This window comes from Gossypium arboreum, chromosome 5, assembly GCF_025698485.1.
Source record: "Gossypium arboreum isolate Shixiya-1 chromosome 5, ASM2569848v2, whole genome shotgun sequence".
In the NCBI taxonomy this organism is placed as follows: Eukaryota; Viridiplantae; Streptophyta; class Magnoliopsida; order Malvales; family Malvaceae; genus Gossypium; species Gossypium arboreum.
This window is the reverse complement of record NC_069074.1, coordinates 2,441,811-2,460,632: the sequence shown is the minus strand read 5'-3', so window position 1 is coordinate 2,460,632 and position 18,822 is coordinate 2,441,811. Positions and strand designations below refer to the sequence as shown.

The following is an 18,822-nucleotide window of genomic DNA, read 5'->3' as shown; positions in this document are numbered from 1 at the left end:
TAATTCGATTCCTACAATTTTGGTGATTTTTCAAAGTTAGTCTACTGCTGCTGTCCAAACTGTTTTAGTGCAAGCTGTTTATTACCATTTTTCCCCTAAGCTTTTAATAAATGATAATTTCGTCCCTACTCAATTAGCCTCTCAATTGAGCTGATTTTCTCAATTAACATTTTATTCTATCACCTTAAACTAGTTTACAACCTTTAGGAATCAGAATTTCAGCAATAGACTTTAATTCCAAACATTTTCACAATTAGGTCCCAAAAATCAATTTCCATTGAAATTGCCTAATAAAATCATCTCATAAACAAATTAAAGCTTTAATTTCATTCTATTTCATCATAAAATTACAGCACTCAACCATGGTGACTTTAAATTTCATCCATGAAATCAAAAACTAATGAATTTAATAGTAGGATCTAGTTGTAAAAGTCTTAGAAACACAAAACTTACAAGAAAAAGGCAAGGATTAACTCACTTGGTGCAAAAATTATGAAATACCAGCTTAGAGAACCCTCCTATGGCGTTTTTAGCTGCTGGAATTGAAGAGAAATGAAGAGAAATCTAGATATTTCCTATTTAGTCCTAGTTTTATTTAGTTAATTTTGCAATATTCCAATTTTACCCTTAATTTATCAATTTTTCTGCTGATTTCATACCCTTGCCGTCCAGCCCAAATAACTTTTGGGTCTAATTCCTTTTAAATCCTTTCTCAGTAGACTAATAAGCTATTTAATCACTCTAACAACTTTTACACCTATTACAATTCAGTCCTTTTTATTTAATTGACTACCCAAACATTAAAATTTCCTAACGAAATTTTAATACCACATTAATAACATTTCATAAATATTTATAAAATTATTTTTGACTTGGTTTTACGAGATAGAGGTCCCGATACCTTATTTTACCCAATTTCTTCAATAATTTCTTTTTCTAACTAATCACTAAATTAATAAAATTTTCCTATCAATATTTTCATACGATTTTCCTATCATATAAATTTTCAAGCAAAAATATTGAAATAAATTTCTCTTTAAATCGGATTTGTGGTTACGAAACCACTGTTCCGATAACATTGAATTTAAGGTATACACAGTCATAGCAAAGCGTCGCAAGATCTGCTATATAACTTGAACTAATTACCGCATCACCGTCCACGGGGAGCCTTAATTACGTTGCAATATCCTCCAGTGTGATGGTACATTCCCCACACGGTAAATGAAAGGTGTGCGTTTTTGGGCGCCACTGGTCAACTAGTGCCGACATTAAGTTGCCCTTCAGCTCAAACACACGGATTAATGCCGCTAATCCAAATCCCGCGGCATCTAAGTAGGGCATAATCTGTGTGTATGGTAGGTAGCTTAAACCATGGCCACGTGGCCTCAATATGCAATACGAACTCTTGTCTTACTAAAAAATTGGTTAATATCTCACAATTAAATAAAAAATTACTTGCAACTATGCCAAAAAAATACGCACAACATTAGAAAATTCTCTTACTGGTAAATGGATCGTTCTAACTGTGTGATCTTCTATAGTAATTAAAGAACTCATATCGATATCTGCACAAACAATTAAAATTTTAATATTCGACTTAACAAATAAATAAGATAAAAATCATGCTTAGTTCTAATACTTAAACAATTAATTTTATCTCAATTTACTTTTAAAAATAATGTCAACCAATAAAAATGTGAAATATAGTATAAGTACATATAGTCCAATGGATAGTATACTTACAAAGCTGAAAACAAAGCCTTGAATACCTAAAAATAATAATAATGAACTTTTAACACAATCCTAAACTATTAACAGTAATTATAATATTAGCAAAATAAATAAATACATGTTCCTTTTGGGAGATCTTTGGCTGAGGAGAGGGAAGGAAGAGCCATCCAAGTGTTTGCAATATAAAAAAAAAAAATCAAATATACAAATTAATTAGTACTAACCTTTTAACACAAATATCACACCTTAATATTAAACATCCACTAATATAACTAATTATACTAAAAGAAATTAAAACAGACTTTTATTTTGATTTTCAAGGATAATAAATACTAACCTCTTAACAAAATAACATACTTTAATAATACTAAACTACTATTAAAATAACTAATTATATTAAAATAAATAAATAAATAAAACATAAAGCAAAGGAAGGGGTGGGGTGGGGGAAGACCTTCAGCGGAACAATTTGTGCGGGGGTTGGGTGACCAAACCGACCCCCATTTGTAATAATTAAAAATAATATTTATATTATATATTTTTTTTAAAAGTTGAAAAAAATTGGTATAATAAATTTCAGGTATTGAAATTCAGGCTCGTGATTGATGGGTCGCATCAATGACACTAATAAAAATAATATTTTTCTGTTATATATATAAAAAAATGATGTATTTCAGGTTTAAAATACGGGTGCCATCGATTGATCAAGCTACACCTAAAAAATATATTCTTTTTAAAAAAAGAGAGGGGTGTCGGCGATTGGTTAGAGGACGCCAATTTTTTGTTTACTGTAGAATTCGCCTAAATTTATTAATATTAGTGCCTTTATCCTATTTTGGTATTTATTTATTTTATATTATTTATGTAAAAACTTTAAATTTATTATTATATTTTTTGAAAATATTTATGTATTTTTATATGATATGTTTGGTTTAGTCAAAATTTTACATATATGATTTTATATGAATTAAGTATGATTTGCAATTTCGTAAGTTTTAAAAAAATTGCAAGTTAAAAGAAATTAAAATTTATATTTCTGTTGTAAATTAGAAATCGGATTGAGTGATAAAATGATTTCCATGGGTTCAAATTCGAAGAAGTTGTAATTTCAACTTGTTTTATGTAAAACAAGGAAAAGCTCAAAATTATATATATAATTAATTTAGAGCCGTTTTTTAATTATACTAGAATTAAAGGATAAAAATAATCAAAATATTATTGAATAATAAAATAATTTTTAATGTGCGAAATTTATATATATTTAAAAAATATAGACGCAGGTTAAATGAGAAAAATAAAAGAATGAACATACATGAAAGTAATATATATAACTGCTCAATTACGCTACCCTATGCATTGGGATAGCTTTTATATATAGTTATAGGATTTTCGTGCAAAATGTACTGAGTGGAGAGAAATGGGAGGAGATAAAGGAACAGTGTGTGTGACTGAAGGTACTGGGTTCATAGGTTCATGGCTCATCAAGAGGCTTCTTCAGGAGGGTTATTCTGTCCGTACCACTGTCAGGGCTGATCCAGGTAACACTACCGTTTTATAAGCAGATCCATTTAAATATATCAGTTTCAAGCTAAGAAAATTAATATTTTGAGCAGATGTACTTGATTTACCCCCATATTCCTGTTGGAATTTTGCAGAAAACAAAAAAGACCTTAGTTTCCTCACTAGTCTACCAGGAGCAGCCGAAATGCTGAAAATCTTGAGTGCAGATCTTAATGACCCCAACAGTTTCGATGCAGCCATTGAAGGAAGCAAGGCAGTGCTCCATGTTGCCACTCCTATGAGTTTCGATGGTAAAGAATCTCTGGAAGCGGTAACAGAGAGGCCAACAAGTGGAGCACTAGGCATCTTGAAGGCATGCTTAAGATCAAAAACAGTGAAGCGAGTTGTGTATACTTCAAGTGCAGCCACTGTTATTTACAATGGCCAAGAGATGGACATGATGGATGAGAGTTTCTGTACTGATGTGGATTTCGTTACGCAAAAATTAAACCCACAAACACATCCTTACATTATTTCCAAGACATTCACAGAAAGGGCGGTTCTTGAATTTGGTACACAACATGGACTGGATGTGGTGACAGTGAATCCTGGTTCGGTTGTCGGTCCTTTCATATGCCCCAAGTTCCCTCGCTCAGTGCGCTCATCATTGGCTCTGGTCTAAGGTACAAACTTGCTACTTGTCTCAGTAATATTTTTCTGTTTCAGCCTAAATAGACTTATTAAACGAGGAAGCTGAATAATCTGTACAGGGAACCGATCTGAGTATGGTTTCCTTCTGAATATGCCCATGGTGCATGTTGATGATGTGGCAAGGGCACATATATTCCTGCTTGAATATCCAGATGTAAAAGGGAGATACAATTGTGCTTCCAACACCATAAGCCTTGACAAGTTGGCTGAATTCCTACGTGGGAAGTACCCAGAGTTCCCAATTCCATCACCAGAGTGAGTAACAGTCCAAACTTGCATGATAAAAATCACAAGAGTTATACTCCAACTTGTTATTTGTGTGTTGCACAGATCCTTGGCAGAAATCAAAGATATAAAACTTCCTGGTGTGTCATCAAAGAAACTGTTGGGCATAGGTTTCGAATTTAATAATGGGCTGGAGGAAATGTATGATGGAGCCATTCAGTGCTGCAAGGAAAGAGGATATCTGTAGTTGAGGAAGGGCCTGGATGGAATCAGTTGAAATATCCAATAAATTAGTTCCCTTGTCTTCATGAAGCAATGCTATAAGCAATTAAAATAAAAATTCAATGTATGTTGTCGTTTCTAATGTTTCCAAGCTAGTTTCTGCATTATGTATTATTGTTTCTTATGGATCAATTATGTATCTTAAATCCTGATGCAAATAACTTGTGAATTAATTATTTTAAATAAAAAGAATTCATCCCATAAATTTATACTTGTAAAAAATATAATAAATTCATAATTCTTTCAATTAAAAATAAAAAGTAAATATACTTTTTTTGGTGAAATTTTACAATTAGACCTTGTATTTTGTGTAAACTGTGGATTTAGTACCTATACTTAAAATTTGATCAATTTTAGTCTCAATACTTTTCGAATTTTAAAATTTTAGTCCCGATCCAATAGTAACAGTTAAATCTATTTGGTTAAATTATGTCATAAGTCCCGTATTATTCGTAAAGTTATAAATTTAGTCAATGTTTTCCAATTGGATTATTCTTAGTGCTATCTGTTTTAAATTTCAAAATTTTAGTCTTAATGCAAACCACATGTGTTAAATCTATTAATTGATCTTTTGTGAGCAATATGTGAAAATAACAAACAAATATAGCATTACACATGTGATCATATATCTGACACATCAAATTTTAAAAATAACATAACTTAATTTAATGAATTTAATAGCTATCATTTAGTTAGGACTAAAATTTTCAATTTCTAAAAGTACAGAGACTGAAAATGACCAAATTAAAGTACAGGTACTAAATTCACAACATATGCAAAGTACAGGGTCTAATAGTAGAATTGACCCTTTTTTTTAATTCGTTTATTCCTCCTCCCTTTCTTTCCAGGTTGCCCATAGAAAGTTGATTCTCCATCTTTGCTTCCTGTTTCTCTTTCTCAGTTTCTTCTTCGATCCTATTATTTGACTATTTGAGTAACAGCAATGGCAGACAAGCCAAGCCGAGCCTTGATTTTATACGGTGACGGGTTGGCCCGTTTCATTCACCCATCACATGCCCATCTCCACTCTCTCGCATCTACAGCCAACTGTGGTTTCTTGAGCCTCCCTAATGCTCCTCCTTCAGGTTCCCCTTATCAATTCCTTGTCTCTTTTCTTGTTTTTCAGTTTCAGCTCCCTCTTTTAACAGTGGGTTATCAATATATAATCTCTTTAAAATGCACCCAAACATTGAAAGATATATTCTTTTGCTTTCTTCTTCTTCTTCAGATTGCTATGAAAAATTCTGGATTTTCCTAATTGATTCGGCTGTTTTTAGTGTAATTAAAATAATTGTTTGGAATGGATGAAATTACGATGGATTTTCATAGTTTTTCGTTCTTTAATTTGGTACTTAGAGATTACAACGATTGGTTGGAAGTTAGAACCTTACTGATTGACGGAATAAGCTTTAGGTTCTATGTTAGTTCAATAATTAGTCAAAGTGTAAGTCTTTGCTCCATTCCTTTGATAATTCATCTCTATTTAACAGCTCCCCTTGCCTTTCTTAGTAATAAATTCATGCTTCTTTTCACATATTTTTTTAATTGTTGTTATTCATCCACCATATGGGAATTTACTTGGATTTAGACTGCAGAAAGCGAGGATGATAGGACAGTAAGAGAGTTTGCTGTGCTGGTGGATGCCTTTGAGACATTGAACAAGGTGAGATGCCCTATAATTCTAGGTTATTTGATAAGTGAATTTCATGATAAATTCTTCAACGTTCTTTGGTTTCATGACCTTTTTTCAGAACGGCCAATTTTCTAGTGAGGTAAAGTCTCAAAAGTCATCTTTGATTCCAACCATGTCTGAGAGGTATTATCATTTACACTTTGCTGAGTTTTAATTGTTGGAAGCTATAATATGCCACTCAACATGCTTCTTTTATCTCAGTTCAGGTTTATGGGAATGAAAGCTGCTATATTGAGTAACAATTCTGGTTTGCAGTCTTTTGGAGAAAAACTTGGCTTCAATGTATTGAACTTGAATGGACTGTTTGGAAATAGTAATACTCCCCCTGTTTCATCGATTGATAATTTGGCTTCTAAGTTGCTGTCCTTACTTGGATTCCAAGAAGGGAAGATAAAGGAATCCAACCAGTTCGATTTAGTGATTTTGCATGTTGGGTCTGGGGAGAACTTGAGTGCTAATAGTGGCAATGATGTGGAATTCTTGAATGCTTTGCTTGGTGCTATTATGAGTATAGCTAAGCCTGGAACTGAAATTGGTTCTCGTCTACTCTTGTCCCTTGTAATGAGCTATGGGTCTGTGTCAAAGGCTGATGAGCCGGGTTTGTCCATTTTGAGCACTAAATATGAGAAGAATCCTAATCTTTCAGCACTTTTCCCTAATCAGAGTTACACCATGAGAGGAGAAAGTCAAAGAAATGATGTTAGGTGAGGAAAAAACTTTATGAACTCTTATTTTGACATTTTGTGTGGATCATTTAACTAATTTACGATGAACAGGCAGTATGGTCCAATGTTATTCGCTCAATATCAGTATGCTGTAACCCGCAATGATATGGTAGAGACTTTTTCTTTTGAAGAATTTAAAGAGGTACAAACTGACCGAGAGATAATTTTGGAAACCTGTTTGTAGCTTGTTCGTTTAGGTCGCAAAGTAATTTTTACTTGTCATGTCTCCAAAGTTTAAACATGCATCTTTTCAATCTTCATAACCCAAAGTGAAATCGTACATAGAAAACATGGAAATAACCGTGGTATCCTATTTTTGGTTGCAGTGTTCAGGAAATCTTACTATACCGGCTGACCGGTTGCTGCATGAGATAGCATTTAAGCTTTGGAAGGCACCCAAGTACGGTGCCTAAGAGGGACTTTTATCTGTCTCCGCTTACATGATTTAAAGTTCCAACTTTTGAATATAAGCTTCAAAATAAGAGAAAGGTGATATAGATAAGGTTATGGTGGATCCTGTACTGTTGAAATCCTTTTTACCAAGGTGGTGTTACTCTTCACCTTTAACTTAAGCTGACGATATTTGTCTTTGTATAAGTGGGATATGATGTTACACTTGCTCACTATTGACCCAAGCCAGTTAATAATCACGTATTGCAGAGTTGATCTCAACTTTATATTGCTCATCACTATATGGGTTAAGGTTCTAATTAAATCCAGTCTTTTAGCTAGTGTGATTGTTTTTCATGTGCTTTGCTCGGCCTTTTTGGGAGAACAATTTGCATTAACAAGATAAATATGCTGCTACTTTGTTACCACAGAAACACAAGTGATGTAGATACGGATATCTAAAGAATCAAAGTCAATTTGCTTTAGTTAAAAAAAAATGTTAATGAACCATATTCAAACGCAATTAACTATGAGAAAAATTCATTACTAATATACAGTTTCTCTAGTTCGCCTCCTCTAACTTAAATTTTTTCCAAATTTTGCAATTACTAATAGAAATATTTTTGAATCTCTCGTTTATTTTCGGAATGACAGAGAAGAAAGAAACATAAGCTACTGTAATTAGAAAGAATTAAGCGCAGCAATAAATAAAATTAAACTATACACAAAGAACTGAAAGTAGACGAGATATACTTTTGAATATCTATACATGTATATATGTTTAATGGACTGTACAAAGTATTACCAGCAGCAGCACAAGGATCGAATTAGGAAAGATCAGGTTCACCACAGAATGCATCTGGTTCAAATGATCTTGCTGAATCATCATCGTAAACTCCTGGTATAGCTTGAACCCTAGCTTCTTTAGATGTCATGTAGGAACTTTCTTGACCTCCCTGATCAACATTTATGAGGGGAAGAACACATACAAGTAAGGATACTGCTAGGGTTACTAGTGTGTATTTTAATCTGATCAGCACGGGCTTGACCTGCGGTAGCAAATACATAGAGCAGCTTTTAGTGAGTCGATACACCAACAGAGGTTGCCTTCTATAGAGCAAGTGTCAAAGAGCATTGGATTCTATGTCAAATTTAATAAAATTTTCAAGGTTACTTCTAGCCCTAAAAACTACATGTTATTAGATAAGATTGTTTTGATGACCCTCATTCTATTCTTTTTCTTTTAATGTAAAAAAAGGGGATTAAGTTCTTACCAGCCTTGAAAGTTCATAAAAATGACATTTTTTTGTCAATAGAAACCGGAAGAAATTTATTCAGAAATGGTTTTGTTGATATATGAATTGTCAAAACAGGCATAGAGCAGCAAAGGCTAATAAATGAAAAGTGAAAAGAACTTAGATACAAATGGGAATCCAATATAAGTATACATACTGAAAATGAACCAAGGAGCCTGTCTCGTGCCAAAACTTCAGCAGTCTTCACCCATATCTGTGGAGGAAAACAGTATCAGTCTCTATATTGCAAAGTTGGTCTGGTAGCAGTCCCTTGATAATTTGTGAGGACTAAGAAAACATGCTTTTACAAAATCCCAAATTATAAGAAGCTATTTCATTCTAATAAACAAACTTTTGACATAACATAGTAATAATCATAGATGCTCAAAATCATAGGGACATAAAAATTAACTGTTTAGGAAGGCAAGTGATTTACTGAATAATGAATTCTTAGCTTACTGCTAATTAAGGATGCAGGCAATGAAAGTTAGACTTTTATGGCAAGTAAAGTTTACACATTTGAAGGATCAATTCTGGACCTATACTGTTATCCAACCGATTGCAATACCTGTCCATCATACCACCCTGTTTCTTCATCTGCAAGTCATGCAAAAGAGAAATCCCATAAGAAAACCATCAAAGTGGGAGCAAAATTTTGCATGAAACAAAAACATAGAAAGAGAAGAGAGGAAGTTCACATTCGACAGTGGCACTGAGCAAGCGGTTCCCAACATAAGCCCAACCCAAATACATCCTCAAAACAGCAATCGTAACCAAAAGAATCCCACTCGAAACGGAGGCAAGAACCGGCCTCACCGGATCGGATATGGGCCCCGCCGAACCGAACCAGGCAACTGGTAGACCAACAAAGAGGGCGAAAGAAGCACCCGTAGCGAACAAGCGAGAGCAGTATTTAACAACGTCTACTGAAGCCCAGGAAAAAGGGAAAGATGTGGAGAGGGATTGGTATTCGTTTATGGGCTGTTGTTCAGGTGGAACAGGGCACTCTGTTTCGGGCAAGGGAGGTGTGTTGCTGCCATTTCCACTGTTATAAGATGAGATTGTTTTGGTATTTGAATTATTCGTTTTGATGGGCCGAAGAGGGAGAAATCTGGGTCTTGAGAACGGTGAGTTCAGGACGGGGAAGCTTGGGGCGGAGGCTGGTGGCGATTTTGGTGATAGGTGGAGGAGTGTGGTGGCCATGGTTTCTGTAGTTCACCTGACAATCCAGATTAATATTTTATTATTTTTTGATAAATTTTTTTTAGGGTAAACTAAATTCAAGATATTAAACTATTACTAAGTTTATATTTTAGTCATTCTATTTAAAAAATTATTAAATAATTATTAAATTTTTTGAGAGTTTTATTTAAGTAGTTGTGCCATTAAAATTGTTAATATATGATATTTTCTGTTCGCATTATTTGTATCAATTGAAAGTTCTTATTTTTTTTATTGTTTAATTTTTTATTAAATAATTTTGAGCGTAAAAACTTACAATTAAAAACTAAACAACTTTCTTTTTCGATTTTTGATACTAACCGTTAAATTGATAAGCACTACTAATCTATCATACTAATCATCCAATTTTCACTTGAAAATCCCTAATCGAGCTTTTTATAAAAAAACTTAACAACTTAATAATTTAAATGAAAACTTTTAAACTATTCAATGAAAACTTTTAAACTATTCAACGAAAACTTTAAACTATTCAATGACTTGCATGAAAATTTTGAATAATTTAATCACATTTTTTAAATAGTGACAATTGTTAACTTATTATGACTTTTTTATTATTTTATTGGATCTCTCGTTTCTATCAAAATAGTCATAACTTTTTATCCCGAAAGAATATTTATTATTAGGTCATTAAAATAATACGAAAAGTGACTATTACATTTAAACTCTCAAAAGAAAAATAAAAATAAAAACGCACAATATTAAAAATCACTATAAAAACAATATTATTTTTATTATTTTGTTGAACCTTCATTATAAACTAATAGGATATTGTTTATCGGTAACTATATTATTATTAAAATAATAATAAGACCTAATTATTAATTAAATGTTAAAATATTAAAAGACGTTATATTAAATATAAAATAGTTTCATTCATATATTAAAATTTTGAATCTTGGACCAAATAAAGTTAAATCCACTTTTTTTTTTAAAGAAATTATCTCCAAAGTCAAATTAAATTCGTAAATTAGACGAGTAACTTAGAAAGGAAAATGGAGAACAAAGGATAACATTATTTGCAGATAATTCTTTTTTTTTTTTTCAACACTGAGCTGTAGAGATCACATGTTTACAATTCTAGGGATTGGGATTTCATTTACTTACCCAAAGCAAAGATCCCCCCACAGCCACAACTTGTAACACTAATTTATTTTTCTCTTTCTTTTTTTTTTTTTTTTTTTTCCTATAGGTAACTTTTCTTACACTTTGACAGATGCTACCTATTCATAAATACTAGACACAAATTTTATAAGTGGTACGGATCCTCTTCCAAACCTACTGCTCCTTTATGCAGCGGCTTTACTTTGAATGGGGATGGGAAGTGCCGATCCCCCACTTCGAATGAGCCAACACCTTCCCCATCCGATCTCTATTCACTTTCTTTGCACATAAAAATGGAAACCTTCCGGCGGCCGCCAGGAAACAGCTAACAAAATACTTCTTCCATCAAAACACACCTCACTCCACTGTCCACTTATCATCCTATATGATTTGGTTTTTGGATTTTAGCCTTTCAATATACATACATTTAAGACGTCGCAGTCGTGTCATCAACTCTGCAAATGATGGTCGTAGATGTGGCTCCCTGTAAATAAGAAAAGACTGAGTAAGACTAAAGCAAAATTTTGTAAGTGGCACACCGTCTAAAATAACAAGAGCTGACTTACAAGATTTATCGGAATGCTTTAATAATCTTACGTTTTCTCCCAATTTCAATCTGTTATTATAGCATCTTCACTTGATTATGATCACAAATTCTTTCACTTAATGTTAGGAAAAGATTACCAGGATTTCTTTTCAGGTGTTTATTATACCAGTGTCCAGGAAATGAGAGATCGACTAAACATTCAAAAGAGATTGAGTAGGTGCAAAGACCACCTGAAAGCATTATATTTACTCATTCTCCTTGCATAGATAAAACAGAGATGTTTAGAACTCACGTTTGCCAACATTCACGTATAATCTGGGCAACCATCGGATCAACATCTTCAGGAATTTCTAGACGCCTATTTTGGAATCCAACAGCTCCAACAACTTGCATAGGATTCAAACCTTTCCAGGGAATACGTAAAGTAACCAACTCCCATAATATCACACCAAAACTGTACACATCACATCTGCAACCAAGCCGGTCTATTTGTTTAAGAACAAAACAGAAATGTAATACACATGCAAGCTATTGTGGTGCTAAAGTCACTTACTTCTCATTGGCTGGTTCATTCCTTAAAACTTCAGGTGCCATCCATTCGGGCTGCAGTCCAACAGAAAACTTTTACTTTATAAAAAATGAAGACAGATTTGGATAAATCGGAAAGTAAGAGAAAACACAAAGCGAACAAGGATTATCCTTTAGTAATACTACCGTTCCAGCAGTAGACTTTGAAGACAGGAAAGTATGATGCTTTGAGCGTGACAACCCAAAATCACAGACCTGAATAGCCAAGCAAAACGTGTTCAGCCAATGCAACCAACATCTTTTAGAGGAAATAAAGCAATCTGTAAAGTTGCTTAAATAAACCATGACCAAAATCAAGGAAGACTTTTGGCCAGAAAATAGATTTGAGATAAGCACCTTTACAACCCAGTTCTTATCAACAAGGAGATTTGGTGTTTTCAAATCTCGATGCACTATAGTAGGATTGCTTGTGTGCAAATAATTCATTCCTTTAGCCTGCAAACAATAAAAAAGCAATGCTTAAATAGAAACTACAGCCAAGAATGGAAGAAGAGTGAAAGGGAAAACAGGCGGAGATACTTTATACAAGATATGAAGCAAAAGAAAATAAATAATTTATTTACTTGAGACTCTTACCACATCAAGAGCCATTCGCATTCGTCTCTTCTCATCAAGTTGATGATTGGGTCGATGCAGTAGCTTATACAAACTTCCCCTGCATAACAATGAGGGAGGAGCACAAAAGCTGTAAGACAGGTTGGCCAACTTTGGCAATTAGAATTAATAAATAAACTTTTTGGCAGAAACGACAGCAACAATAGAGGTCTAGCATTTATCTGAATCAAAAAGAAAAGACACATCTAGAGGACTCAGTGTTTTCATACACAGCAAACCAAAAAATGTAAAACCACCATAAAATTTAAAATACCTACTAAATGCAAGGTGCAAAAAAAATGCAAAATTACTAACCAAAAAAACATTGAAGACTAAAGATAGAACTAATTGGATTGTAAACTTGGATTATATAAAGAAAATCAACCTGGGAAGAAACTCTGTCAGTATAGAGAAATGAGGGGAGCGAGTAACAGCTCCCATGAAAAGAACAACATTTGGATGCCTCAACCTTAACATGATTTCAACCTGAAAGGATCATCAAACAGATATGATTTCAGCGTAAATTTATTCAATTCTACAGGAAAGTTGAGGTCACAAGCATGAGAGGATATAAACATGCATGATGCTATAGAAGGTATTTCTGGGGCTCACTTCACATTTAAATTGAACTAGTGCGTCACCAGAGAAATCTTGATCTAGAAACTTCTTCACAGCAACCTCCTGAAGAGCCAACAAAAACAAATATACAAACACTCAAATGAAAATGCAATTAAAAGACATTAAAGAGACTTTTTGAATAAAACATATACTGTTATCAATCAATAGAGAATAATTTAAAAGAAACTAAATAACTAATGCTGATGCTCTTAGTAGACTTTCTGCATCTGTTAGATTTTTGAGATATGAAAAGTTTGAACCATATAATATGACAATTATTCGATCACATGACCAACTCCCTTTTCCTACTAGGAAATAATGTTAATATCACTGCTCAGTGAAAGATTAATACTTTTGGACATTTTAGCACGTAGCAATTTTATTGTGGTCATCATATCATCTACTAGTAGTCTACTACTAAAATTTCCATGAATAAAATGGAGTAATAGCAAATGTAACTCACAGTGCCATTCCAATCTGCTCGGTAGACCTCGCCATATGATCCTGCAAGACAAGAGTTCATCTATTAAGAATGACTGGCAAGGAACAGTCAAAGTGATATTCAATCAAGTTACACATTCTATGACTCTTTAGGGCCAATTAAACATAATACAAAAAGGGCTCAACCAAGTAAGCTAGATCCAATTCTTAAATTCAGTATACCAAAAAAGCAGATTCAACGTATTTCACAAACATCATTTGCAGCTATCAACTCTAGCAGGCTTTGACAATCCTGTTCATACAGAATGTGAACCATACTGGATTGACCAGTAGGACTGTGTTGAGTGAAATGAAAGAACAGGCAAGAGTTATAAACTATTGATAGGTTTGGTAGAGAGTAGGAAGCATTAGCAGATAACTTTTATATATTTGGCATATTCTTCAGCTTTTCATAGTATATTTCCATCCAATAAAAACAGAAACACAAAGAAACCTAGCCAGCATTTATGTAGTTGTGTTACAAACTGTATCACACTAATAATAGTAATACGATATCCAGAACTTGAAAGAAAAATGGAAAGTGTGCCAGACACGAATAAAAATGAATAAGATTAATTGGGTGATTGTGAGGCCTTACCAATACCAATGCGTTCACCAATTTGAAGATCCTCCCATGGAATTTCCCATTCAGAAACCTCCCTTGGCATAGGATAAATCTTCTCACTGTGATCATTGCCAACCAGATGCCAGTCACTACCTGCAGTTTCTATCCCTTCTAATGCAGATTCTTTACAGAAATCCAAATTAGAAGTCCTTTGTATTAGTTTCTCATCCGTGATCAAGACATTTTCTGGTTGTATTTGGCAGAACTCATCAGAGGAGAAGGAGGGCTCGTGAATTTGTATCCAATCATTAGTTGTATAACCAACAAGAAGTCCCTCTTTTGAAGCATCAGAGGAAGATGCAACATTAGTTTTTACGGCATTCAATTCCAACTCTCTTTGACGTTCAGCCATTTGCTTTTGTCTAAGAGTGAAGTTAGTATTTTCTGAAGTCTCCATTCCAGATGACACAAGAGAGAGCTCATTGGTTGACAATTTATTTGAATGGCAGCTAGAAGCTACATCTACATTTGTCCCTTTCACTACTTGGCCGGACATGCATTGTTCACCAAGGTCCTGTGAATTAATATCCATGAACAAATCTGGAGGTGGTGATGCACCACTCTCCAACAGAACAGCATGTAATTTCTGAGCAAATTCTGGGTCCTTTGCTGCGCTAATAACATACTTAGACACATTTTTAACCTTCCTCTTTTGAGCTGCAGATGGTTTGTCATGAATGGCAGAAACACATTCACTGGATTTAGGTGCCGAGGGAAGAAGCTTCCCTAAGTCCTGTTCAGATCTCTCAGAGACAGCTCTTCCAGGAAAGTTCCTCTCATCTTTATTTGTCTGACTGCTGACAAATTCCACTGACCTCAAGGCACCAGCTTTAGAGCTTGTATCTAGAGTGGCTGAAACTGCCATATTTTCAATTCCTTGGTCAAGCAGCAAACGTGAACCTCGAGAGGCTTCAGTAAGATCAGTAAAGCCCCTTACACCTAGTGCAGAATTTAGGAGGTGACAGCTTGGTACTTCAGCAGGAATTAGCGTCCCAGGAGCACCCATCAGATCAATAATATACTCACTGCATTTTTTTCAGATAATTAATTGCATCAGCAATGTGCCAATACAAAATTGGTATGATACCATGGTGAGGGACCAACTTAAGAAAATAGAAGCTAATATGGACAAACTGTAGAAATGCTAAGCCCTACCAAAATCAAGGATAGAAGAATTTGCAGATCAGAGCTGGAGGAAAATACCTTCCATTGTTGATTCTAACCAAGTTCACAGCTCCATCATCAGTACCAGTGTAATAGCTGCCTTTGACCAGCATGCACGGGAGATTAATTCTATCAGCTAGAACCTAGAACAAGAAGCAAAAAGCAATTTCCTTATAAGAAGTCCAAACACCTTCCTTCTTCATGCATGGTAAAATTAGACAAAAGTGACAATGATACTACAACTAGCAAAACACAGTGTAAAAGTAGTCATCAAATGAAAATTTCCTGAGCTAGTTTAACTTGTGAAATAAGACGAGTAAAGGGTTTTTACAACCTTAAAAAGCAGGGCTCTGTGGCGGGAAAGTCCAACATCAAGACGTCCAAGTGGAAGAATGATGGTTTTAAGAGAATTTTGTAACTCATAACTTCTTGAAGTCCACATTCTCAACATCTCTTCAGCATCAGCAACGGGACCACCCATTCTATTAACAACCATTTCCGCAATTTTCTGAATCATGCCACTTACTACTGGGCTGCGGCCAAAAGATCGAGACTGCACATACATGTTATATACTCTTTTCTCAAGCTCTTGCAGTTCAGGATCAAGTAACCGGTTAACCAAAATTACTTGATAATCAACATTATCTAAAACTGATACCGCTCGAAGATCAACCAAAGAAGGCATTTTCCCTTGTGCACCCAGAGTTGAGGCAATGCCATACACGTCATAAAATCCATCCACAATTTTTTCATTATAGTTTACAACATTATAATTCTGCAAATGACACAAAATAGAAATTAGGATTCTTTTTCTCAGAAGAAATAGGATATATATTAACTAATGAATTCTAGAACTTGTCTTACAAAAGACAACAATAAAAGCATGTACATCATTTATAAAGTAAACTAAAGGAGGAAAATCGATTGATTTCAAAATTAGTTCAATAGAAAAACCCATAATGAAAACTAACATCAATTAGTATTCATACCCATAGTGGTATTTACTACACAACACACCACCATAATAACTGAACCAATAACAAGTGCTTCTCATACAAACATATAACTTCTCATACAAACATACATGTAAAGTTTATGGCAAACAAGAATAAGGAAAAAGGCTTCCCATTCCAACTAGCTATGGTTAAAAAGGACTTTGGCATTATGTAGGAACTATTCATATTTTAAAAAAAAAAAATTGTCATTACTATATAATAAAGTAAATTTGTCATATAATTGAAACACAACCTATTGCTGGCCAGTGCAAAGCATAACTCCACGAAGTTTAAGATGATCAGTTACCATAGAAAATGAATAAAACCAATAAGGATGTACCAATTTCTATATATTGCAAAACTTAAATTAATTGAGCTTGACATGCAAATCAAAAGCATTTATAAACAAAAACAATAAAAGAAAGATAACAAGTATTTTTTTTTCTCCCAATCAACCCTTGGTTAATAAGAATGGCATCAAAGATAAGAGCTTTCCAAAATTAACACATGAAATAGGAAGTCGAAAAATGAGATCCGCAGGTGAAAAGTCCTCATATATGATGATACATTAATAAATATACTAGTAATATGTAATGAGTAAGCATGAAATGCAATCGGAATTCAAAAGGAAAAAAGAAATACCAATATCAATTCACAAAATTATTCAAAATCCAAATGACAAAAAGGTACAGAAACATTGAAACCTGGTAATAATCAGATTAAGGGGGGACATAAACACAAAGTGGCCATTAATACTTTTTTTGGACAATGAATTTGTCAATTACTACTGATTCAAAGAGGAAATGCAATTTCGAAAAAACCTAATTATAAAAATGAATGTTTCAAACAATTGAAATACGAAAAATTATATTACCCAATAACGAATCGAAAGGAACTCAAAGAAGGTATTGGTATCGGTTCCGGCGAGGCTAATCCTTTTAGCAGCGTCGATCTGAACCGTCTCGGGATCCGAGGCACTGATCGCCAAAGCCAACTGCATCTGAAATTCTTCCTCTAATAAACTAAAATCCACCTCATCCCCAGCTGTCCTATCTCCCACGACAGGTTCAACGGCCCCGATTCTCCCCATTGTCCCCGAACTACCCCAAGACGATGAAGAAGAAGTCGTCGTTTCCATTCCCGTTACGCTCGTCGAGTTCGAGTTAGGACTCGGACTCGGGCTCGGAATCGAGCTGATCACGGGCTGTGCCTCCGCCAATCGTTGCTGCTCATTTAATCCACTGCCGATGTGGAGTTTCCTCAACAGATGCTTCATTTTCGGCATCGAACATCAACGGCGACTTTTATTTTCCTTTCTCTTTCTTTTCTTTTTCTTTTTTTTTTTTAATTTCGATTCCCCTCTTTCCTTTGTAAGAAATAAAATTTTCTTTTTACTGGTTTTTTTTTTTTTCTTTTTGGTTCTTGATTTTGCTCTTTCTAATAACCTACGCCCAGTACTAAGCAGATTCACTTAACCTGCGCACTCTTCGCCGTCAAGCTACCACTCGAAAGACTTTTAAATTAACCGTTCACTCATTCCCTCCAATACACACACAAAAATAGTAGACTTCAAAAAAGTACTTCTCCTACTACTATTACTATTTTTGTATAATATTTTTGCCACAATTTAAGGTCTAATCATGCTCCATGCCATACCTCTTATCTTGAATAATTTCACACCGTCTGATTGATTTCTAGTGAAATCAAGCTAGTTTTTTTGTGATTGGAAAACAACCAGAATCAGAAGAATAGAAAACCGTACGATGATCAAAGAGAGATTTTGAGTCATTTCACATTGTCTGATTAGTTTTAGTGAAATCTAGCTAGTTTTTCGAATTGGAAATGTCTGATAATTAAGAACTAAGAAATTTTGTCCATAACGCCGACAATTCATTTATTTTTAATTTTCATTTATGAGTGATTCCCTCACACGTTACAATTTAAATAAAGAAAAATCATTATCATTATTAATTAAATAAAAACACAAAAATTGCTGCTTTTATTTAACAAATATTAAATTTATAGTAAATTTTTTTACTTTCTAATTTATAACCCATTTTATAATGATTCTCTATTAGAAAAAAAAAAGAATATGCAACTCTTTTTCGGTTTTGCTGTTACAAATATAATATACTCACATATATATATATATATGAATAATTATAATGAAGAATTAAATTAGAGATGTTGATTGTAATTAGTTATGAGATTGTTCAATGACATTAGGGAAAGATGAAGTCTTCAAGATCGAAATGAGGTTAATGTTACAAGGGTTTCAACTAGCTTAGGACAAAGGTTATCGACAAGTTAAGCTAG

At 33.9% G+C, this 18,822-nt stretch overlaps 3 protein-coding genes and 1 pseudogene across 6 annotated transcripts; 2 read left to right on the top strand and 2 right to left on the bottom strand.

Moving 5' to 3' along the window:
• The first annotated feature begins 3,034 nt into the window (after nucleotides 1–3,034).
• LOC108484510 (vestitone reductase-like) lies at nucleotides 3,035–4,654 on the top strand (annotated as a pseudogene).
• A 616-nt stretch (nucleotides 4,655–5,270) lies between these two features.
• On the top strand, nucleotides 5,271–7,539 carry LOC108479422 (uncharacterized). 4 transcript variants are annotated; one of them, XM_053028849.1, is made up of 6 exons: nucleotides 5,271–5,534; nucleotides 6,045–6,112; nucleotides 6,201–6,221; nucleotides 6,398–6,846; nucleotides 6,919–7,009; nucleotides 7,194–7,539. In XM_053028849.1, exons 1-6 carry the CDS (start codon nucleotides 5,393–5,395, stop codon nucleotides 7,278–7,280), a joined length of 858 nt encoding a protein of 285 aa, XP_052884809.1. In that variant the 5' UTR covers nucleotides 5,271–5,392; the 3' UTR covers nucleotides 7,281–7,539. The 4 variants fall into 4 exon arrangements, with proteins under 4 accessions (XP_052884809.1, XP_017637532.1, XP_017637613.1 ...); XM_017782043.2 differs by having other exon boundaries at nucleotides 6,201–6,265; nucleotides 6,349–6,846; XM_053028850.1 differs by having other exon boundaries at nucleotides 5,351–5,534; nucleotides 6,038–6,112; nucleotides 6,201–6,265; nucleotides 6,349–6,846.
• Nucleotides 7,540–7,875: 336 nt separating this feature from the next.
• LOC108479537 (uncharacterized protein ycf36) lies at nucleotides 7,876–9,833 on the bottom strand. Its single transcript, XM_017782246.2, has 4 exons — nucleotides 9,251–9,833; nucleotides 9,121–9,149; nucleotides 8,710–8,766; nucleotides 7,876–8,306 (listed from the first exon to the last, which is right to left on the bottom strand). The coding sequence occupies exons 1-4, from the start codon at nucleotides 9,753–9,755 to the stop codon at nucleotides 8,085–8,087; spliced, it is 813 nt and encodes a 270-aa protein (XP_017637735.1). The 5' UTR covers nucleotides 9,756–9,833; the 3' UTR covers nucleotides 7,876–8,084.
• A 973-nt stretch (nucleotides 9,834–10,806) lies between these two features.
• On the bottom strand, nucleotides 10,807–18,355 carry LOC108457100 (probable serine/threonine-protein kinase SIS8). Its single transcript, XM_017755953.2, has 13 exons — nucleotides 17,381–18,355; nucleotides 15,846–16,286; nucleotides 15,551–15,654; nucleotides 14,321–15,372; nucleotides 13,706–13,746; nucleotides 13,237–13,305; nucleotides 13,010–13,110; nucleotides 12,607–12,685; nucleotides 12,367–12,465; nucleotides 12,157–12,225; nucleotides 11,996–12,045; nucleotides 11,735–11,911; nucleotides 10,807–11,379 (listed from the first exon to the last, which is right to left on the bottom strand). Exons 1-13 carry the CDS (start codon nucleotides 17,789–17,791, stop codon nucleotides 11,277–11,279), a joined length of 2,796 nt encoding a protein of 931 aa, XP_017611442.1. The 5' UTR covers nucleotides 17,792–18,355; the 3' UTR covers nucleotides 10,807–11,276.
• Nucleotides 18,356–18,822: the final 467 nt, after the last annotated feature.